Source organism: Megascapheus bottae, chromosome 31, assembly GCF_031878675.1.
Source record: "Megascapheus bottae isolate mThoBot1 chromosome 31, mThoBot2.hap1, whole genome shotgun sequence".
Taxonomy (NCBI): domain Eukaryota; kingdom Metazoa; phylum Chordata; class Mammalia; order Rodentia; family Geomyidae; genus Megascapheus; species Megascapheus bottae.
Window position 1 is genome coordinate 4,059,660 of NC_143539.1, and position 23,768 is coordinate 4,083,427.

A 23,768-nucleotide genomic window follows, 5' to 3' on the forward strand; every position below is an offset into this window, starting at 1 on the left:
ATGTGATTATGTCCATCTCATCTACCCCTGGACGTGAAAGCAACACAATGAGTCCAAGACAATGGCTGGAATTAGTAGAGGCCTACTTAATACTAATATTCAATAGATACTGGCTGAGGAACTGGAGGCCTGGCACAAGTGGTAGAGCACCAGAAGCCAACTAAGAACATAAAGCTGAGTTTCAGTGCAGCGTGTGCATGTACATGTACACACACACACACACACACACACACACACACACACACAACTATAAACCAAAACCAAAACTGCTGGCTTACCTCTATAATCCTAGCTATGCAGGAAGCTGAGACCTGAAGACTGAGGTTCAAAGCCAGCCAGGGTAGGAAACTCTAAGAGACATAATCTTATCTCCTGTTAACCAGTAAAGGAAAGGCCAGATGTAGAGATATGGCTAAAGTGGTAGTACACCAGCCTTGAGTGAAATAAGCTAAGCAAAAGCATGAGGCCCCAAGTCCTAATACTGGAACACACACACACACACACACACACACAAATGAGAAGCCACACAGAATGGAATGCTTCTACTTCTGGCCATGAGCCAGGTTAGCATGGCTGGTGTTGCTATCTATCTCTTAAGAGAAGCTCAGAGCTCTCGAAGGGAACAGTGACTCCATGTTGCCACACTTTCTACACAGATGAAAATGGGGAAAGGGAAACAATCACTGGAGCCAGGAATGTGAAGTCCCTCTGACTTCAAGGTCTCCCTGCCCTCCTGCCCTGCTCTCAGGAAGGTCCCAGAGCAGCTGCAGTGGTGACATGGCCTCCTCCATGTAACAAGAGCTGAGTGAAAAGCTAGCATGTAATGAGCACAAGTACCGGCAGCCTGGGGCCCAGAGGCGTCTGCACATCCACGCAAAAGCTTTTCTACTCACTGGCCATCATGCAACAGACTGATCCCAGGTAATAGAGCCACGGCAATGGGCAAGTCAGACTCAAGAAATGAAGGGAGATGCCTCAACCACAACCTGTAACCACAGGTTGCAAACAGTGACTCTGAGTGGAGTAAGCATGGTTCTTCTTTGTTTTTTTAGGAAGGGTCTAATTCTGAAGCCCAGGCTGGAGCTGAACTTGAGACTTGCCTTATTTCACCTGACTGAGGCTGCAGGTGGATGCCATACCTGGGCCATGGTCTTGTGATCTGTGTTTAGGAGGAGCTGGCAATTTATTCACAAATGACAGGAGGGGACACTGCCTTCCCAGGAACCTGGCCACAAGGTTTCTTTCCACACACTCCCCAGGACCTGCTTAGACATCAACTCTTGCCTCTGCTTCTCCTACCAAAACAACAGTGCAGCACTGCAGGTAGAGCATAAGGCCCTGATTCAGCCCCACAAACCCATGCACAAGGTGTGGAGACACAAGCCTGGACACTGGGTTCTTTGCTGTTCACTTGTGATTATATACCTATAGTGAGTCATTGGTTTTTACAGCGAGTAGATTGCTCAGAGGAATACATCTCTAAAGTAGAGAGTTCAAAATGTCTCATCTGTTACCACTGGGCCATTGAACTTCTAAGAAAGGTTTCGGTCTGTTGGGCGTAATGGCTTACATCTGTAATCCTAGCTACTGAAGAGGCTGAGATCTGAGGATATCACGGTTCAAAGCCAGCCCGGGCCCTAACATCCATGAGACTCTTACTTCCAATTAACCACTAGAAAACTGGAAGTGGTGCTGAGGTTCAAGGAATAGGGTGGTAGGCTTGAGCTGAAGAGCTCAGAGACAGCGCCCAGGGTGAGTTCAACCCACCCCTCCAGCCTCCCCCTCCCCAAGAAAAGAAAAGAAAAGAAAGAAAGAAAGAAAGAAAGTAAGTAAGTTTGGGTCTTTCTGGTACCTGCCCCTGCTGGCAGTGTCACCAGAACTGGAGGTTGCCAGCTGTCCTTTCCACTGCCCCCTGCTACAGGTGAGCTCCCACACTGCCTTAGCCAGGATGAAGCAATGTTTTATTTGGCAGGACAAGTGTCAGAGCGCCAAGGCAGAGGGCTTCAATACCAGCTACACGACGACTTCTCACTCTGCACTGTCTCGCCAGGCCTGGCAAGTAGGTCCCTGGGAAAGTCATCTCCCATTGGCCAGGAGCTCCTGTCAGGACACGTGAGTAACACTGCAGTCTACAGCAATTCCTAGCATGTGTGGATGAGGGTGAGAGGGCATGGGAGGCCAGGTAGCAGCACCCACTTTCCCTGTGCCCAACTCATAGACACACCCTGCCCAGAGAGGAAGGCAGCAGGCCTGTACCCGCCACCTCCTGGGAGCTTAGCCCAGTCCCTTTCAGAAGCCGTCACAGGCGGTGTTGGAAGGGGGCTGAGAATGATGGAAAGGTCTAGACAGTGCACAACACAAAGGACAGTTCGACAAAACAACAGTCTAGACTCTTCAGAGGTCACCACTAAAACAGAGCAGAGAGGACAGCTCTGGATGGAAAGGGACTAAATGCAGTAAGCATACTGATTACATCCTGAGCTTTTTAGCTCAAGGTGTGAGCCACTGCGCCTGGGTAAGATGAACATTCTTAAGCCAAAGCAATGGCTCAAGCCTATTGTCTGGCTACTTGGGAGTCAGGAATGGGGGATCATGTTCCCTTACCAGGACAAAGTAGTGGAGATGAACAGAGGGAAACTGGAAGCAACTGAAGGCCCAAGAGATAGTAGGAGCCCTAATTGAATAAAAGCAATTTTTGAGCAGGTCACTGGTGGTTCACGCCTATAATGCTAGCTACTCAGGAGGTTGAGATCTGAGGATCAGGGTTGAAAGCCAGACCAGGCACAAAAGTCTGTGAACTCAGGGCTCTTGCTAATGGCTGGTGCTCTACCACTTTAGCCACCTCAGCATTACCTGTGGCTTTTTCTATTATGTGGTACTAAGGAATTGAACCCACATGTTTGAGTATGCTAGGCAAGGACTCTACCACTAGGCCAAATCCTGGACCAGAAGTCAAGTTTTGTTGTTTTAAGAACATGGCATTAGCCTGGGGTCCTGGCTCAGCATTAGAGCGCTTAGTTAACATAGGCAAAGCTCTGGTCTGGTTTGATCTCCAGCACTGGGGGAAAAAGAAAAAATAACAGAATATTGCAGAATTTTTTTTTTTTTTTTTTTTGCCAGTCATGGGCTTGAGCTCAGGGCCTGAGCACTGTCCTTGGACTTTTCTCAAGGCTAGAGCTCTACCACTTGAGCCTCAGCACCACTTCCGGCTTTTTTCTATGTATGTGGTACCGAGGAATCGAACCCGGGTCTTCATGCATGCTAGGCAAGCACTTTAACCACTAGGCCAAACTCCTGGCCCATTGCAGAAAATTTTAAGACAGCTTCTCTATGATTATCCAAACTGTCTGGCAGTTATCAGCACCTACTTGTTCACACCTCAGGAAAGAAGCTCGACCAATACATAACTGTCTCAGTTATTTCATGAAATGTGTCATGTGCCTAGACAGTGCAGAGGACACCATGACAACCCTGATCCTGCCCTCAAGCGGTTGCTGTGGAGCTGACATAGAAGGGACAAACACCCTGCCACACCTGTGGTCCTGAGGACAGACTTCCTTACATCACAAGTACCACGGTAGCCCTGCCAGTCTAACACTCCGCTCTTCTCCACCTAGAACATCCTACACAGAATCACAGCTTCCTGCAACTCCAGAGGACGCAGTCTCCCAACAGCTTCCTGAACACAGAAAACAATCAGATGGCTGTGACCCCACCACCCTCTTACCTGTAGCTTCGATGTACTCAATGCATCTTTCAATGAAAATGGGGATTGGCTTCTCTGGAGTCACAACAGTTGTTAAGGGCACCCCAAAGTAAGTACTTTCCCAGGTTGCCTTCGTGACGGATGGTCGGGGTTTGGGCTTTGGTTTCTGTCCACAAAAGAGAAATGGAAACAAACACAAAGTGAGTATCAGCATGTACCCGAAGACGGCTAGACAGGAGTGCACAGTGGTACAGAGACTTCTGGAAATCTCATCCGGCTAATTTTACAGCTTCCGAATACCATGCAAGACAGTGGGAAGTGGCCACAGTCACACTCTGAGGTGCCATTGTTATTAAAACAATCTCCAAAAACAATGGACTGGAAAACAAGCAGTCCCCTTCCTCTAGGCGACATCCAGCATGCACTGTGCCACAGCTGGCAGCCCCAAGTAATAATCCCCTGGTTCACTATCCTTGGGTTGACTCCAGCATTACTAATGCTGAGATAGATGACATGCTCCAAACCATTCAACCCTTTTATTTTATTATCTGTTTGTCTGTGCCAGTACGGGACTACCATTAAAACATCTACTAAAAAGAAGAGAGTTACACTGGATGCCAGTGGCTCACACGTGTAATCATAGCTACTCAGGATCGCAGTGTAAAGCCAGCCTTGGTAGGAAAGCCCATGATCATCTTTTTTAACAGGCCAGCCTCAGACTGAGATCCTCCTATGGATGACTCTCCCATAACTAGGCTATATACATGAGCCACTTTTTCTGGTTTGTTGGTTGAGATGAGGGCCTTGCTTACCTTTTGACTGGGCTGGCCTTGAGTCTAGATCTTTGCAATCTCCACTCTGTCCCAAGGAATTGAGATTATAAGCATGTGCCACCATACCTGGTTTGTCATTTTTCTTTTTAAATGAATTATCCAGGCCCACACAGCAAACTGGCAGCAGAGCTTATACCAGGGCCAAAATGGTTTTCCACTCTCAATGAACTTGTTTTTTTTACTCTAACTGGTGAAGGAAGACACAGTCACTGCCAACAGTGCACTACATGTCACCCCAGAAGAAGAAAAAGGACTCTAGGACTATAAGCATGCAGCAGTGTCTTGCAGGGCTCCGCTCTCTGGATGGATTCTTCATTCTAGCTTCTGGGGAACAGCAGCTAGGTTGTTTAGGGTGCCGACTCTCAAGGTGAAGGCAGGGAGAAGCCAAGTTCAAGGTCAGCCTAGGCAAGAAGGAAGCGGTACCCTGTGGTGCTATGGGCATGGCTCAATTGGTACAGCACTTGTCTAGAATGTGTGAGGCCCTAGGTTCAATTCTTAGCATGGCAAAAAAAAAAAAAAAAAAAAAAAAGACAAGGAAGGAGTGAGTACCTGAGCCAGGGGACAGAGCACACAGTGAGGGTGTTCTCCTAACTTCTGGCAAGCATCTGAACAGGGACTAAAGCTCTTGCTCCAAGTGGTACACTGTCTCCCTACAAAGCCTCCGTCCATCGGCCGCCTTGCCTGCCTGACCTCCCAAGTCATTTCCTTCCCTCAATTTCTCGGGGGCTTTCCCAGCTGTCCCAGCTCAGGATAAACCTTGGTCAACAATGCTGTTAGTCCCTGTACCTTCTCTGGTTCACCCACAAAGACCATCCCTGCCAGGTGCCAACAAGGTGAGCACAGTGCTGGGCACTTGTCACTTAGCATTCACACAAGGCCCCTGTGTACCCTGAGGCGGGTGAAGATGGTTCTCTCCTTGAAGGCCAGCCAGCATGAGTGAGGCTGCAGGCCACTGCAGGCCACTGCAGCCCATACATTGAGCTCAATAGCCAAAGTACTTCCTTTAGAAGACAAAATGCTTTCAGTCAGGTGAGTATCGTCTCAAGGCCCAGGGATGCGTCCGTCCAGCTCACAGAGACTAGCTCTAACCTTTCCTCAAGCCCACAGGCTATGCACAGCTGAGGTCTCCAGCGTTGAGCATGCCTGTCAAAACCCGCATCCCGCCTGGGATCAGCAGTCCCACTCCCCAGCTGGTTTTTATTCACACTAGAAACTTCAACTCCATTCTGGGCCTCACAAAATGAGAGCTGTGTCCACACAAAGCCACAACAACCAGCCAATTCACTGAATGCAATGAAATAAGCCAATTCAGTGGGACTGGGGGGGGGGGGGGAACTGTCAAACTGGTTACTTGGCGCCTCATACACTAAACAATGCATGATTGAACTGGTAGCTTTTCAATAGGTTGTCCTGTCATGTGGTAGCTTCAGTGGGTAAAAGATTTTCTTTATCATTCTGTGTGTCTTAGTTGTTTTTTTTGTTTGTTTGTTTTAACACAAAAATAAGAACACATCTTATTGAAGGGTAAATAGCCAATAACATCTTTTTAAATCATGGTCAAGCACACCAAGTTCAGGAATTGGAGTAAACCCCAAAGACACAATTGTGGAGCCAAGCAGCTAGGGCTGGGCTGGGCTCGGGAGACAGAGCTCATGTGCGTGCACCAGCACTGCAGACAAAGCTCCATTCACAGCCCAGAGCGATGCAGCTCCGCTTTCATTCAGCTGAGTGCGGAAGACTCCCACCGAGGACGGCTGCTGAATGGTTCCTCTGGGAAAGGGACCCAGAGCAGAGGGAGCTTCAGAGGCTGCACTTCCACCGGAGATGAAAGCTCGCCCTCTCCTCACTGCCTCCAGCTGTACAGTAAAACACTCCTCTAGCAAATCAGTCAGGGCTGCCAGGCAATTGTCAGGGTAAGCGCAGAGAAAGCTGCTAAGGAGCACTGAGGAACAGGAGAGCCAAATCTGACTCAGAAGGGGAGGTGGCAGTGGTCAGCTAGCCACACTGGTCTTCACTCCCCACACCCCTGCCATAAAGTCTCCCTCTTTGATCCAGGTGCCCCATAGCCAAGGGATGAAGTGGGGAGTTGGGTGAGTGGGCCAGACTGGGGTTTTTTCCTCAGCAGTCTCTGGCATCGGGAGGGACCAACGTTCTCCAAGACCGGCTGAAACCAGTAAGGCCTGGCTCTCTTCTCTTCGGCATGCCAATAAGGCTCAAAGGCCAAATCCCTCACCAAAAGGCTGGTTTGGCACGCTCTGTCCTGATGGTATTTGGCTTTTCCAGTAAAACAAGTGTCTGAATTCTTAGCTCATCACAGCAAGGCCATTTGCTCCCTGCACGAGGATGACAAAGCAGTCACACTCATTTCAAAGCACCATTCTCCAAGACAGGAAGTGACAGTTTCACCTTCAGCTCACTCTTTCCAAAGGACACTCCAAGCCAACCGCTGGCACGACATTACCCTGGGGCCAGAGTTATCAGAGGAATCATTTCTATTTGACTTGAAGAGGTGTGGCCCACAGAACTAAAGCCAGAAGGGAAGTGGCAGCTTCTAGCTATCTGACCCAGCAGCCCAGGACATGGCCCTCGATGAGGGAGCGGGACCACCAGCAGGACAGGAGCATAGCTAGCCAAGGCTCAGAGTCCAGACGCTCCAGCTGCGCCTGCACTGAAGGGCAAGCTGTACAAAGCAGGGCTGGTTTGGGAATGTGTTTTAAGAGCATCAATTGTAATAAGTATTAAAAAAAATGTCAGCAGAGTCAGGAAAGAGTTATAATTCAGTGTATTATTATGCCACCTTCCTAATTCCCAGGCATGCCAGAACTCCCACAAATTAAATGTCATCATTCAGATATGCTATTCCGGCAATAGTCGAAGTGGAGGAGGAGAAATCCAAAACGTTGGAAATGTTCAGCTTCCGCTATCATGAAACAGGGGCTTAGGGAAGTCTGGGAGTTATTTTCTGGCTTCTTCACTACAAGTGTTTTCACTAGCCTGCCTCACGCTGACCTGGAGTAGGAGGAAGGACTGAAGCAGACCAAGGACCCCACGGGGAAAAGAGGCCGTGCGTAATCAAGGCAATGAGGTAGAGCCTCGTGGTACTGCCCTGCCCTGCCTGACAAACTTTTCAAGGTTCTTGGCAGGAAAGTCTATGAGACTCTTTTCTCACTCATCACAATTGTCGTGTATGACAGTACTGGGCCTTGAGCTCAGAGCCAGGGTGCTAGCCCTTAGGGTTTTTTGCTTGAGGCTAGTGGTCTACCACTTGAGCCACAACAGCACTTCCATTTTTTTTCCTTGTGGTTAATTGGTGAAGAGTCTCATGAACTTTCCTGCCTAGACTGGCTTCAAACCTTGATCCTCCAGAGTAGTTAGGATGACAGGCGTGAGCCGCCGCGGGTGGCAGCAGCCGGGTCTTACCTTGGTGTTCCTCCTTAGGCTGCGAAGAATATTCCTCCTCCTGGGGTCTTCGTCTGCTTCGTAGGGAATGACAGTGTTGTCCCCCTTGTATCCCTGGGAGGCCTGGTCCTCCTCTTTCTTCCGGATGGGCCCCAGCTCATCATCACTCCCCACACTAAAGCTGGTTCGGTAGCTAGCAAACCGCCCAAGCCGGGTGCACCTGGTCCTGTATAGCACAGGCTTGCTCACGACAGACACCTTGCGGCCCCGCTCCAGAGAACTTGTGTCCATCTCACTGTCAGAACCGTTGCCACTGCCATTGGACTGGGCTTTGTTGATATTCCGGATGGTGATGATCTTGCCTTGAGTGCTGTCATGGGGCACTGAATATATGTTTTCTTCTTCGTTCCTCGGCTTGACCACGGCATCCATAGGTTCTGCGTAGTCGGAAGGATCAAATCCATCCTGCGGCAGCCAGGGGCTAGAAGACATAGACTTGCGCTGCCCGTCCCGGTGGCCTTGGTCCAAGTAAGATAGATCTCCCTTTGTAATTTCAAAATGGACAGGAGGCTTTGGTTTGACTGGTGGAGGTACTTTGTTGTTCAGTTTAGTCTCAAAATTGCTCATGATGAACGAGAGTCCGTCATTTCCCTCCAGTTCCATAGAGAGTTTGGAATGGTCTTTGGACAGGGAGGGCAGGGACGTGTCTTCCCGAAACATGTAGGATGGTGGCTCCATGTCCTCTTCAGAATCCTGAAGGTTTGAGTTGCAGAGTGGCGAGCCGGCCCGGGGTGAGTTGAACACCTCCTCAGTGGTGCTGCAGGCCTCGGCAACGTTGTCATACATGTGCGTGGCCTCAATGATGTTCTTTTTCTCCACCACATCTTTAAAAAATGGGTGGAAGATGTCAAGCTTATGCTGAGGTTGGCTACAGGGAAGGCTGGTGAATTTCCCGTCAATTTCCTGTGCGATCTCCTCCCCCTCTGTCAGCTGCTCCCGACTTAAGTCATTGTCCAGGAGGTCTACAGCGCCATCAGTGAGTGCTACGAGCTGGATGGGGATAATGTCCTGCACTTCACAGAGAAAGGCACGTAACATAGCCAAGGAGGCCTTACGTTTGGCTGAATAAAAAACTATGTACCCATGAACCAACCGGCTCTTCCGGATGCTGAAGGAGGAATGGTAAGAAAGGACAGACAGCTCAATGCGCTTCTTGTGCAGCCCGATTGGAAGTTCAAGTAACACAGAGTTGTTGCTTCCACAATGGGAGGACTTGCAGGTTTGGGACTGAAGGATAGGAAAGAGGATGTCATCTGCACTGAAGGGATCGCCACACATGAGACACATAACAATCCGAAGATCCACATCAGCCAAATCTTTGATGCTAGCAGTAGAACTGACCAGGTTTAAGTTTCGCTTAGAGTCCAGGAGTCCCTTTAAAACCTGACTGATTTGCTTCTCATTAATATTCCGTCCGTAACCAATGCCAGCAGATGCGGGATCAAGAAAGATGCACTGAAGCTTGCTAGCGATTTGCTGGCCTTGCTGTACCAGGCTTTGCAGGGTCTCTCCACTGGTGTCTCCTCTCTTGTTGACCAGAATTAATGTCAGAGGGAGGTGGACTAAATGATTGTCCCGCCTGCCCAGTGTGGACTCTCTGCTCTTCTCTATACTCTCAACCACATAGGACAGCGATTCCTTTGAATTGTAAAGGCAGAGGCAGCCGTGGGGCTGAAAAGTCGGTGTCTGGAAAGAGTTCACCGGAAGCCTGACATTTCCTTCTATGGGCCTCAGGGAAAGCTCATACATTTTGCCATCTATCACGTATTTGTCATCATTTGTACAAAGAGCTCGAATTTCATTGGCCAACTCTCGGGCAAGACCATCTTTGCCCAAGATAACCAAATTGATCCTATCAATGTTGGGGTCAGAGAGCGAATTCTTCTGATTCCGGTCAGATGGGCGGATAAACCGAGAACTGATCAAGTGCTCAATCTTGGCGTCCACACAAGCGGGGCAGCTGGGGCACGTCTCCTTTGTTGGGTGGTACACGAAGTGGATGTGCTTCAGGATGAGGGCATCACGCTCCGCCTGCAGCTTCTGCAATGCCTTAAACCGCTGCTCCTCCCCTAGAACATCCTGAATCACCCCCATCTTCTCCTTGCTGGGCTTAGCGTCTAGCTCCAGTTCATAAAACAATTCCGAATATTCCAAAAGCAACTCCTGAAACTCTTCCTTGGCTTTGTCTATAATCTGCTTTTGGTGCTTCCCATAAATATCCATGTACACAGATTCTTCCAGCCACTGGTAGAAATCTTCGTTCATAATAAAGCTCCGGGCCTCTTCCCAAGGCTTCCCGGGGGTTATGAAAGGTGACGTCTCCAGGTTTTCTTTGAAAGCCCTCCGCATCTCCGCTCTCTTCCTCTCATTCCGCAGTCTCTCTAAGTGGGCCTCGTACAGCTGCTCGGCAGGCACTGTGTCCATCAAGTCAAAGGGAACCCGCTCATTCTCCATGTTGTCGATGTGGCTGGTGGCATCCCACGGAGTCTCTTCAAGAACAACGAACCACTTCAGGAACTCCGGCTTGGTCTCCAAAAGCTTTTTGGCTTTTATGCAGCTGAGGTGGTCGATCTCGTCTAGATTCGGTATGAGAGCTTCAAATGCTAAGGGCAGGGCTGCCAAGTACAGCTTTCTCCTGCGCTCAATGTGTTCATGCTTGAGGCGGTGGATGTGCTGGAGAAACAGCTTCTTGGCTTTCTGCGTCCCTTCCAGGTAGACGTAATCCTGGTACTCGGGGGAGGCCTGCATCTTTCGGCTCACACTCAGCCAGTTCTCGTTGTGATTTTTCACGATGCGACTCACAAGCCACTCATACTTGTCTTTCGCTGTGGCGATCTGTTGACTCTGCTGCTTGAGAGCTTCAAAATAAGGAATAATTTTTGTCTTTCCCCGACTTTTATCAATGAGTTGCACTAAGGTACTAAAAGCCAAGTCCACGTTGACGTTGGACCTGGCTGAGGTCTCCACAACCTGGAGGTTCTTTTTGCTTAAGGCAAAAGTATGTGCATCTCTAATGTACCGTTCCACACCCTCATCGCACTTAGTCAGGACCACCACGATGGGCTTTTTTGTTTTTGCAAGCTGGTTGTAGAGATTCGAGACAAACTTGAGCTGGTCATCAAAGTTCCTATTCATGCCCCTGCTGACATCAATCCCAAGAAGGAAACCATCGACCAGCAGCTTCCCATCGGGCATTTGTTTCTGCTCAAAGTCCTGCTCCAGCCCCAGCTGGTCAGTGCAAAAGTACATGAGTTTTTCAGCCGATGCGAGCTTGGTTGCAGCGGCTCTCTTGATATAGGGCTGCAGGGCCGTGCTCCGATGAGGCTGAAAAGTCTGGTCATCAATAAATTCAGTCTGCTCCACAATGTGCATCTTACACTCCACACAGTCTTCCAGGGAGCGGCTGACTTCTCCCCAGTAGAGAAAGTGGTCATTGTTGACCACTCGCCCGCCAAAGTCACTGGTGCTGAGGACGGACGTATGGTCCAAGTGGAACTCATCAGCGCTCGGGCGCACGAAGCGGTTGCACAGACATGACTTCCCGATGCCGCACTGGCCCTTCTCCTTCTCAGTCCCGGACAATCCCACCACACTGATGTTGTAGGTGGGAATGCGGACATCTTGCTTCCTTGCCATCATCATCGTCGACACATCCTGCCACAATCAGCCACGTCCGAGATCAGGTCAGGGTTCCTGTGGAGGGAGGGCTCTCAACAGCAGCAGCAGAGTCCAGCTGCCCACGCTGCGGAAGAGTCAGAGCCCATGGTGCCGCACACCGCAGCACGCCAGCCACCACTGCTTCTCATTGCCCAAGCACCGTTTCCTCCTAGACGATGATGGGAAGGAACAAAACAAAACAAAACACCCGTGAGCATTGCAGTGTTGGAGGCAAGCACTCGATAAATCAACTCTTTGATTCAGCAAATACTCAAATACCTAACATGACAGGCCTTATGCTAGGTGAAGATATGCATGACTAAGACTCAAGGAAACAGAGTGACACTGGAGCAGAAAAACAGAAGTTTGCTAGGGGCTGGGAATGGAGGGGGGAGGAGGAAGAGGATGAAGAGGAGGAGGAGGAAGAAGATAGAGAGGAGGAGAGGAAGAAGATAAAGAGGAGGAAAAGGAAGAAAAGGAAAAGGAAGAGGAGGAGGAGGAGGAAGAAGAGAAGAAAGAGAAGGTGGTGGTGGTGGTGGAGGAGGAGGAGGAGAAGGAGGAGGCGGCTGCTTGCTAAATACTGAAGTAAGGTGTAAGTGTGCCTTGGAAAAAAATGGCTCAATGTACAAATAGGGCAGGGTGGTATATTTTTAGTAAGAAAAAACAATTGAGCATCTTATGGGGACAAGATGTCATCAGGAAAGAGCTCCTACTAGCCAAGTCTAGGAAAAATTGGGTACCAAATTAGTTGAGTCCAGTGAAGAATCACTACCCACTGCAGAAAACAGGAAAGGGGGGCACAGAAATGGAGGGACAAAGCGTGAACAAATGCAGCAATGGTATTTACTAGACATTATGGTGAAAATGAACTATACAACTGTGGGCAAGAATGGGAAGGAAAAATTGGGAGAGGGCAAAGGAAGGGGTGACACTGTCCAAAAAAGAAACCTATTCCATTACTTGACTCATTACCTGACGGTAACCCCTCTGTACAACACCTTTATAATAACTATATACACACCCACACAATATAACCTTAAGCATTAACAAAGAAAAGAAAAAATATACAATGAAAACTACACAATATTGCTAAACAACAATACATCTCATGTTCAAGGACTGGGAAAGTTATTATTAAGATGTCAGTACTGCCCAATGCAATCTGTATATTCAAGGCAATCTCTATCAAAATTCCAAGGATGATTTCTGCACAAGAAGAAACCCCCATCATAAAATTCCTGTGCAACCTCAAGAGACTCATGCACAGCAAAAGCAGCCTTGAAAAAGAACAAAGCTGGAAGACTTACATTTCCTGATTTTAAAAACAATGTGGTATTGGCATAAAAACAGAGCCACAAAATAGCACTAGAAAGTACAGCCTCACTCATACTTTAACTGATCTCCATGAGGAAAGGACTGTGCTCTCAACAAATGGTGCTGAAAACTAAACATCCACCATATAAAAATCAACTCCAAATGGAATTAGACCTCAAGCTATAAAACTCTCAACAAAAAATTTACAGCAAAAGGCTCAAGATATGGAACTTCACAATTTTTTCTTGGATATGACACCAAAAGCATAAGGCAAGAAAAGAAAAAACAAGATGGATTTCATGGAAAAAAATTTTTTGGTCGATAGTGGGACTTGAACTCTGAGCCTGGGTGCTGACCCTGAGCAATTCAGCTCAAAGGTACCACCCTTTCCTTGAGCCTGAGCATTGTCCCTGAGCTCTTCAGCTCAAGGCAACTCCCCTACCCCTTGAGCCACAGCCCCATTTCCCATTTTCTAATGATTAATTGAAGACTACATTCTTTAGTGCCCAGGCTGGCATTGAACCAAAGGCAATCCTCAGATCTCAGCCTCCTGAGTAGCTAGGACTACAGATGTGAGCCACACCCCTCACCCCAGCTTCATGAAAAACTTTTAAATTGCACAACAGGATACTACATTAATAGAGTTAAAAGAACAAACCACAGATAGAGAAAATATATGCAAATCATATTTCTGATAAAGGATTAAGAATTAAGAAAACTCCTGAAACACAACAGCAAAAATCAAACAACCTGGGCCGGGAGTTTGGCCTAGTGGTAGAGTGCCTAGCATGCATGAAGACCCAAGTTCTGTTCCTTGGTACTGCATACATATAAAAAAGCTGGAAGTGGTGCTGAGGCTCAAGTGGTAGAGCACTAGCTTTGAGAAAGTCCAAGGACAGTGCTCAGGCCCTGAGCTCTAGCCCAGGACTGGCAAAAAATTAAAAAAAAAAAAAAAATCAAACAACCCAATTCAAAAATAGGCAAAAGATCTGAATAGACATCTATACAGAAGATACATAAATTGTCAAAGCACATAAAAAGGGGCCCAATCTCACTAAATAGTAAAAAAAAAATCTACAAATTAAACCCTTGATTAAATATCACCTTACAGTCAGGTGCAGTGGCTTACATCTGTAAAATTCTAGCTACTCATGAGGCTGAGATCTGAGGATCGAGGTTCAAAGCCAGCTGGGGCACTAAAGATGGAGAGACTCTTATCTCCAATTAGCCACTAGAAAACCGGAAATGGTGCTGCAGCTCCAGGGGTAGGGTGGTGGCCTTGAGCTGAAGAGCTCAGGGACAGTGCCCAGGCCCAGAGTCCAAGCCCCATGGCTGACAAAAAGTGTGTGTGTGTGTGTGTGTGTGTGATCTTACACAAAAATGAGTACCATAAACATTAAAAACAAAACAAAATAAAATCAGAAAGTATCAAGTTTTGAAAAAGAAGTGGAGAAATGGAACCTGGCAGGATACACACTGGTTCACCAGATTGGAAACAACCGGGTATTTCTCAAAAGTAACAGCCACCCAGCAACTGCACTCCTTCATATGTATCCAAATCCTCTGCAAATAAGACTTCAGAGTGCAGGGAACTACTGCCCACTGGAAACTGCAGTTCCTGTTTAAAAGACAAGTTAGGGCGGGGAGTTTGGCCTAGTGGTAGAGTGCTTGCCTAGCATACACAAAGACCCGGGTTCAATTCCTTGGTACCACATACATAGAAAAAAAGCTGTAAGTGGTGCCGTGGCTCAAGTGGTAGAGCTCTAGCCTTGGGAAATGTCCAAGGACAGTGCTCAGACCCCAAGTTCAAGCCCCACAACTGGCCAAAAAAAAAAGGACAAAGTTATAGAGGTTGGTGGTAATGGATGAAGGACATCAGGAATAAACTTAATAATACCCCTGAACCATATGTCAAAAAATGTTCCGGTCAACTTTATGTTACATTTATTTTCTACAAAAATGGGGGAAGGGCACAAATAGAGGAAGGAAAAAGCAGAAAAAAATGAAGCACTGGTGTAAAATTGTGAAACTGATAGTTGCTATTTGAAGGAATATTCTCATTTTAGGAGAGTAAATATTTTGAAAGTGAATACTGATGGTCATTGAAAAACCAGCAGTAAGATGAGAAAAAGTACAAACATACACGAATGAAATGTTAGCAGGGTAAACCTGGCAAAAGTATATTGGACACTGCTTTCACTATTTTCTTTCCTTTTCTTTTCTATCCAGACTGGGGCTTACACTCATGGTCTTGAGCTCTCATTCAGCTTTCTTAGCTCAGGGCTAAGCCTCTACTGTAACATGTTGCTGGGTATTTTGGAGATGGAATCTCACGTACTTGCCTACCTGGGCTGGCTTTGAATTTTGATCTTCTAAGTCTCAGCCTACTAAGTAGCTAATAAGATCACAGGAGTGAGCCACCTGCATCCAGCTCCTCCTGTTACTTTCACTGCTGTGACTTTGTCACTCTTTCAAATTAAAAAAAAAAAAAAAGGGCCAGGAGTTTGGCCTAGTGGTAGAGTGCTTGCCTAGCATGCATGAAGCCCCAGGTTTGATTCCTGGGGCTCAAATTGGCAGAGCTCTAGGCTTGACAAAGTCCTAAGTTCAAGCCCCAGGACTGGCAAAAAGAAATGGTTCTCAAGTGTGTGAAACTGCAGCAGCAAGCCCGGGAAGACAAGGCATACCACCCAGAACAGCACAAGGTTCGGAATGAACATGTCCACGACAGGCAAGACTAAACTTACAAGGAGGTCCGCAAAGCCAGCCTTTCACACTTGGGTGGGTTTGTTTTCTGGAGGAAGTTCCTTCTCAGGTGATAGCTCCAAATATGTGGGGTGTTTTAGACAAAAGGAATGATATATACTAAAACTACTCCTGCCCCAGAAAACAGGCCGGGCCAGTTGGGGGAATAGCTGGAGTAAAGCTGTAGGTTAGGAGCATGTACCGATAAGCAGGGACAGGGGTAAACCACTTTACAATATGGATTTTCCTTCAGGGCTCCTTGAACTCCAGGGTGTGGCTAGAAAGGGGCACCCAGCCACTTTCCAGAAAAAGTATGCTGACTACTTGACATATGGCTGCCAGATCCTGCTGTTTCATGTACACCCGCGTCCTCACCCACTCAAGCATAACTGTGGGCCGGCAGAGCCTCACGGACCATGATCTCCTGAGATCCAGAGAGGAGATCTGAAACAAATGCAGAGCCAGGGCCTTTTGAGCCTCAGTATCTGGTAGGTGAGACCTGCCATTCCCACCAGCTTTCTGAATCCATATGTCCAATCATCAACATGATTCTGCTGGCACCTGGCAGGAAGACACAGGTGCCCACGTGACCTAGCTCCAGAGGCTCCAGGTCTCTTATAAACCTCATCCGTCCTCTCACCTCTAATGCTGACTGGGCCAGACCTTCCAAAACAAAACGTGATCTGATTTTAAATGGCTGTTTTAATGGCTGTGGGCAACAGCCTCCAGGCAATGCCAAGCTCCGCAAGCCCAAGCTAGGCTCTAGTAATCATAAGGAAGAAGCAAAGAACCTAGGAGACAGCATTCTTCCTCTTCTGGGATGCTCATGGAAACACAATTATGAGGGACTTGTGATCCCCAAAGCCCATTCCCATCCATCCTTGAAATCTTGGCTGGAAAGAGCTGTACAATTCCGTACCCTGTTGTGCAGGACACCACAGTACACAGAAGATCGACCGTGCTCTACCCCATGAGGACACAACTTTGACAGAGCCTCCTGCACTACCTTACAGAGGCCGGTCCTTCTCTATCTGCTTCCTAGCCCAGGGTAGTCAGTCTTCAGGTCTCTCAAGTGATCAGTCTTGAAATGCAGCTTGGCAATGCCAGTCCCAGGATGTCCGAAGTGACTGCTATGTGCCCTAAGCAAGCCATCATTCATGTCTGTGACTCAATTCTTCTCTGTCAAGTGGGGCTAATAATCTACCCTGCCTCAAAAGCTCAGAAGAAAAGAAACGAAAATTACTGCCTCAGCTAACTACAATGCCCAGTCCATCAACTCCTTGTTCAGTCATTGTGGCTCTAATGGCAAGGCAAGATGGTTATCGAGGGAAGCAGAAGGAGCGTAGCCACCTCTGAAGAATGCACTGACAGGATTTTTGCTGAAGGATGGTATTTTGAGCAGGGTCTCACCATGTACACCTAGCTGATCCCCAATTAGAGATCTCTATTTCCACCATGGCTAGCTGAAACTTTGTCTTTTTCTCTTCTCTTCCTTCTCTCCTTCCACCGCCTCCTCCTCTTCTTTTTTTTTGAGGGGGTCAGTCATGGGGCTTGAACTCGGCCTAGGTACTGTCCCTGCGCTCTTCAGCTCAAGGCTAGTGTTCTGCTGCTTTAAGCCACAGTGCTACTTCTAGTTTTCTGATGGTTCATTGGAGATAAAGAGTCTCACAGGGGCTGCGAGTGTGCCCTAGTGGTAAGAGTGCTCGCCGAGTTGGGAGAGATGGCTCACATCTATAATCCTAGCTACTCAGGAGGCAGAGATCCGACAATCGTGGTTCAAAGCCAGCCTGGGCACTAAAGTCCTTGAGACTCTTATCTCCAATGAACAACTAGAAAACCAGAAGTGGCACTGTGGTTCAAGGGGTAGGGCAGCAACCTTGAGCTGAAGAGGTCAGGGACAGTGCCCAGGCCCAGAATTCAAGCCTCATAACAGACTGACAGACTGACAGACAGACAGACGACAACGACGACTACGACGACGAGGAGGAGGAGGAGGAGGAGGAGGAGGTGGTAGAAGAACTATTATGGTGGTAACAAAAGTATAATAGTCACCTATCTGGGGTGTGGCTCAGTAGTATAGCACTTGCCTAGCAGGACACCAGGATTCAAACCCCTGTACCAGAGAAGAGGGAAAAAAGTGACCAAAAACTAAAATTAAGAATTAGCTGGCATGGATATGGTTAAATTTTAAATGTGGTAACTTTCCACTTGTTGGAAACCCAGTAAGTTTCCTTGGTATAAGTACACTCTTCTTAGCTTTGATGTCCAGACAATGCAGTTTTACTAGTTCCTCAATAGGACTGAATTACACGGTAAACAAAGACTGTTATAAATCTAAAAAACGCCTCTAACACTTGGTGTAAAGGAAATAACTTTAAGTGCCTGGTCACATACATGTTCAACTTGTCTAAGAGTTAGGTTAATAAAATTAGTCACTGTGAATGACCCAAAGGCCACAAGAAGGTAAACTGGGGGATATGGTAACGTCTTCTGTGTTTAACTCTGGGGGCTGCAGTTCTCAGCACAAGACTAACACATTCCACAGCAAAATAAGAGCATGCCATCCAGTAACTTCCAGATGGATCCTAAAGCTGAGGGACTTAACAACAGAGGGAGAGTGGGGAAGGCCCTTGAAAATAATCCTTGGGCTGAGGTATATAATACCTGTACAATACCCGTCTAGCAAGCCAGAGGTCCAAAGAAATAAGGCTGTAATACAGTTGAATTTTACATAGCTACCTACATTAAAAAGATAACAGGACCAGGAGGTTTGCATAGTGGTAGAGTGCTTGCCTAGCATGCACGAAGACCTGGGTTCAATTCCTCGGTACCACATACATAGAAAAAGCCGGAAGTGGCGCTGTGGCTCAAATGACAGAGTGCTATCCTTGAGCAAAAAATGTCCAAAGACAGTGCTCAGGCCCTGAATTCAAAAAATAACTAAAACAAACAAACAAATAAATAAAGATAATGCTGGTGCTGGGAATGTGGCCTAGTGCTACAGTGCTTGCCCAGCATGCACAAAGCCCTGGGTTTGATTCCTTGGTACCATATACACAGAAAAAGCCAGAAGTAGTGCTGGGGCCCAAGTGGTAGAGCTCCAGTTTTGAGAAAACTCAAGGACAGAGTCCAGGCCCTGAGTTCAAGCTGCAGGACTGGCAAAAAAAAAAAAAAAAAAAAAGGTAACGCAAACTTAACAATTTTGTTTCTGATGTGAAGTACTTCAGAGAGAAAAACACTTCAGGAATATTTTTAATTCTTTCTCACAAATACACGTTGTAATAAAACAATGCAAATATCATCTGTGACTTGTTTAACCAATACACTGGCTCCTGACCAGAGTGCCTGTGCTGAACAGGAGGCAGGGGTCATTCTTTTAGTGATTCCTCAATAGGCAAAGGAAGAAATGGCACATTCCCCAGAGAGCACACATTCCTGGGACCCAGAAAAGCCATGGAGATCCATGATTACTGACTGCTACAGTTCACACTGTCACCAACTTGGCAGCCGGGGCAGCAGGTTCCCCTGCCTCCCCAACCAGGAATGTGCCCAGGCCCAGATCTGAGCGAATTCCCACCATTACTGCAGCACCACTGCTGTTCCCAGATAAGAGGGCACTCAGCAGTTGGAGCTGGCAAAGTGTCTACATTAAGTAGACACATGGCTGGACTGACCTGGGACAAAACATTATCACCTTCCTTCTAGACAAGCTCCTACAGTGAGCCTTCCAGTGGACTTTGCTTTCCAAATACACCAAGAAGCATGGGATATAAAAGTTCCAAGAAGGGCCAGGAGTTTGGCCTATTGGTAGAGTGCTTTCAGGAACAAAGACCCAGGTTCCATTCCTTGGTACCACATACATAGAAAAAGCCAGAAGTGGTGCTGTGTCTCAAGTGGTAGAGTGCTAGCCTTTAAAAAAAAAAAAAAAAAAAAAAGCTTCAAGAAGAGAACACTGATAAACACCTGTAATGTCAGTTGTTCAAGAAGCCATGGCAGTAGGAGCTTAAGTTCAAGGCCAAACTAGATATTTTAGTGAGATACTGTCTCCAAAACCATTTTTTTTTTAAAGAAAAGGATTAAGAGGATGGGAATGTAGTTCGATTTCAGGGCAGAGGTCTTATCTAGCATGTGAGAGGCTCAGTGTTGTTTAAGAACAACAACAAAAGACAGAGAACATTTTTCTCTGGTTTACTGAACCTCCAAACTTTTATTTTGTATAAAGACTTTGTTTTCCCTCCAAGTTGAGTTTAAGGTTCTCACCCATTTATTTGGCTTTGAAACGTACATAAATGTATAGAACTTTAGGGGCCAGGAGTTTGGCCTACTGGTTAAAGTGCTTGCCTAGCATGCATGAAGACTCGGGTTCGATTCCTCGGTACCACATACGTAGAAAAAAGCCAGAGGTGGTGCTGAGGCTCAAGTGGTAGAGCTCTAGCTTTGAGAAAATTCAAGGACAGTGCTCAGGCCTTGAGCTCAAGCCCAGGACTGGCAAAACAAACAAACAAACAAATGTATAGAACTTTAAAATTTATGAGAATTAAGGGAAACAGGGCATTTGGCTGGAAGCTAGAATTACAGTGTTTGAACCTGAAAAATAGTGTGTACCTTCATTTTCCGTGAATCAGATTTCTGTGGGAGTTCTCAGGAGATCAGGGGAATCACAGCATGTAACCAGCCTGGGCAAGATGTCAGCAAGATAGCATCTCTACAAATAAACTGAGAATGGCAGGTCAAGCCTGCAATCCCAACAACAGGGGAAGCTTCAAGGAAAGACCAGCCTATGAAAAAATGCAAAGACGAATTTGCAAAACAGCGAAAGTAAGCAGGGCTAGGGAGGTAGCCCAAGTGGCAGAGCACTTGCCTAGCAAGCACAGTGTCCTGAGTTCAAATCTCAGTATACCCCAATCCCCAGAAAAAGAAAAACCAGTGGGAATCAGAAACAGTATCTTGAATCTGCCCGTCTGTTCACCACGGGAGCAATATCTTGTGCAATGACACAAAGTACAATACAGCCTCCAAGGCTCATACTATCTCCCACCCTTCCTTCCTAATTCACAAGGACAACTTTCTTTTTTTGCCTGTCGGTCATGGGGCTTATGGCCAGGGTGCTGTCCCTGAGCTCTTTTTCCCCCTCCCCCCTACCAAAGCTAAAGTGGTAGAGCTACTACTCTGAGCCACAACTTTATTTCTGGTTTTAGACTGGTTAATTAAAGGTAGAGTCTCAGGGAGGGATTTTCTTGTCCAGGCTGGCTTTGAATCCTCAGAACTCAGCCTCCAGAGTAGCTAGGATGACAGACATAAGCCACAACGAACCAGCAAGGACAACCATTTTCAATCAGTCTTTTTTTTTTTTGGGCCAGTCCTGAGGCTTGAACTCGGGGCCTAAGCCCTATCCTTGGGCTTTCTCAAGGCTAGAGCTCTACCACTTGAGCCACAGCACCACTTCCAGCTTTTTTCTATGTAAGTGGTACTGAGGAATTGAACCTGGGTCTTTACACATGCTAGGCAAGCACTCTACCAGGAGGTCAAACTCCCGGCCCTCAATCACTCTTAATCTATAGAACTGGGTGGATGGAGAGAGTGGGAGAACAGAAGTCAATTTTGAACAGGTACTGGAAAGACTGGCTGGGTGTGGAGAAGTGGCCCCGGATGTGGGAATGGGGGCTAGGGTGGGAAAGTTCTAGCCCTGTTTTGGGGGTGCTGTGGAAGAGAATGAGTAATGTGCCTAGGAAGGAGGATCCCTTCTGTTGTTTACTGTTGCTCATTCTGCGCCTCAACTCCTCACCCAACAAATTGAGTCTAAGGACTTAATTGTCTGTCAGATAAGGAAACTAACCAAATGCTACTGTGGCCTGGCAAGTACACAATCACCTTTCCAATCAATGCAAATTCAATGAACAACACTGAGCTTTGCCAGCTGTGTAAAGAGCTGTGATTTACAACAAAGGAGGAACAGAGCAAGTGACACCTCTCAAGGCGTGGGGGGAGGTGATAAGGAACCCCTCATAAGTGTGGGCCATGGACACCTAACTCCTTCCTACCCATAGCCAAGTAATCAATCAACTCTGTCTCTTGGGTTCTGGGTGCAGGAAATTGCTGAGATGGGTTATCTGGATCTCTAGAAAGGCTGGTTCCATGTGTGCCTACCAGCTTTTACATTTCAGGGTGAGGCGCTGGCAGTATGGTCTAGTAGTAGAGTGCTTGCCTAGCATGCCCTGGCTTTGATTCCTAGGTATTACACACACAGAAAAAGCCAGATGTGGTGCTGTGGCTCAAGTAGTAGAGCTCTAGTTTTGAGAAAGCCCAAGGACAGTATCCAAGCCCTGAGTTCAAGCCCCAGGACAAACAAACAAACAAACAAGCAAGCAAAACACATTTTAGGGTGAAGTCAAACCACATGAAAGATGGGATCTTCTCAGAAACCAGCGATAACACTCAGCTTGCACCCACACTTTCTATAGACCCAATATAGTGCCTTCCACAAACCTCAAGGCAGCAAAGGACAGGATCAAAAGCTTTCCAAGAGCTGGGTACAGTGGCTCACACCTGTAATCCTAGCTTCTCAGGAGGATTTTGGTTCAAAGCCAGCCAGGACACGACAGTCCCTGAGACTCTTACCTCCAGTCAACCACCAGAAAACTGGACGTGATGCTGTGGTTCAAGTGGTAGAGTGCTAGCCTTGAGCTGAAGAGCTCAGGGATAGCACCCAGGCCCAGAGTTCAAGCCCTGCAATAAATAAATAGATAGATAGATAAATAAATAAATAAAGCTTCCCAAGAACTAGTAACTCAGATACCTGTTTAGGAGAGAGCGTGATTTAAGAACTATGAAAGGTTCTGATATTCCACTTATAATTTTTGCAAATATCCGTCCTGCGTGCACATGTGTGCATGTGCGCTCACGCGCGCTCGCTCACGCTCTCTCTCTCTCTCTCTTATTCAGTTCTAGAATTTGAAGTCTAGGCCTCAAACTGCTAAGTCAGCCCACAACCCCCTTTTGTATTGCTATTATGAGATAGGGTCAAGCTTTTTTTTTTCTTTTTTCTTGCCAGTCCTGGGTTTGAGCTCAGGGCCTGAGCACTGTCCTTGGGCTTCCTCAAGGACAACACTCTACCACTTGAGCCACAGCACCACTTCCAGCTTTTTCTTTTTATGTGGTATGGAGGAATTGAACCCGGGTCATTGTGCATGCTAGGCAAACACTCTACCACTAGGCCAAACGCCTAGCCTCAGGGTTAAGCTTTTTGACTAGGCCCACTCCTGGACCATGATCCTCCTAGTTTATGCTTCTTACCACGGCTGAGATGGCAAGCATGTGCCACTATATCCAGCTTCTTCTGCTGAAATGGAAGTCTCCAACTTTTCTTCCAGGCTGACCGAAGACTCTGTTCTCCCTAGTCTGGGCCTCTGGGATAGCTAGGATTACAGGAGTGAGGCACCACTCCTCTTGATTTGTTTCTCTCATAGCCTTGGTAAAAGTATCAGGTGCTAGGGTGAAGAGAACGATGTCGCCCAACCACCCTCAGTAACCCACACAAAAAATCCCAATTTCCACTCTGACTTCATTCTCATGTTTTAAAGGCCACAAAATTCTACAAATTGATCCTAAAAGAAAATTCCCAAGCCAAGTTATTCATAGGATGGAACCTGATAGCCACGAAGAATGAAAGAGACCGCTTTTAGCAAAAGCACTTCCTTAAACTTTATCCTCAGCAGCTTCTACCAGGTAGCTGTACAATTTTGGCCAAGGAATACAAAAACAACTGCTCTTGCTGGTGTACCATCCTATCTCATTAGGCTGGGAAGCACATATCTGGCTTATGCACCTGCTGCTGGCAAAGCTTCCCACATCCTTGCAATCTTCAGTAACTAATATTCTTTTGTAGGCAATGAGTCGACCTAGGGCCAAAGACCCTAAGTAGCTTTAGGATGGCAGGGTTAGAGTTGGGACTTTCAGCTCTCCATCCCTGGGAAAGAGAGGGGCTGAAGGTGATATTGAACACCAATTGCCCAAGGAGCTAACCAAAGTGGGACAGTTCTCTGAGCTTCTGGATAAGG

At 47.2% G+C, this 23,768-nt stretch overlaps 1 protein-coding gene across 1 annotated transcript in view; it reads right to left on the minus strand.

Moving 5' to 3' along the window:
• The window catches only part of Arhgap35 (Rho GTPase activating protein 35), an 81,097-nt gene that overhangs the window by 20,874 nt on the left and 36,455 nt on the right, over nt 1–23,768 (minus strand). Inside the window, exons 2-3 of the mRNA XM_090322696.1 lie at nt 7,960–11,824; nt 3,728–3,872 (exon numbers count right to left, since the gene is read on the minus strand). Coding sequence (XP_090178822.1) covers nt 3,728–3,872; nt 7,960–11,640 — 3,826 coding nt within the window. The 5' untranslated portion in view covers nt 11,641–11,824. The remainder of the gene's footprint in view (nt 1–3,727; nt 3,873–7,959; nt 11,825–23,768) is intronic.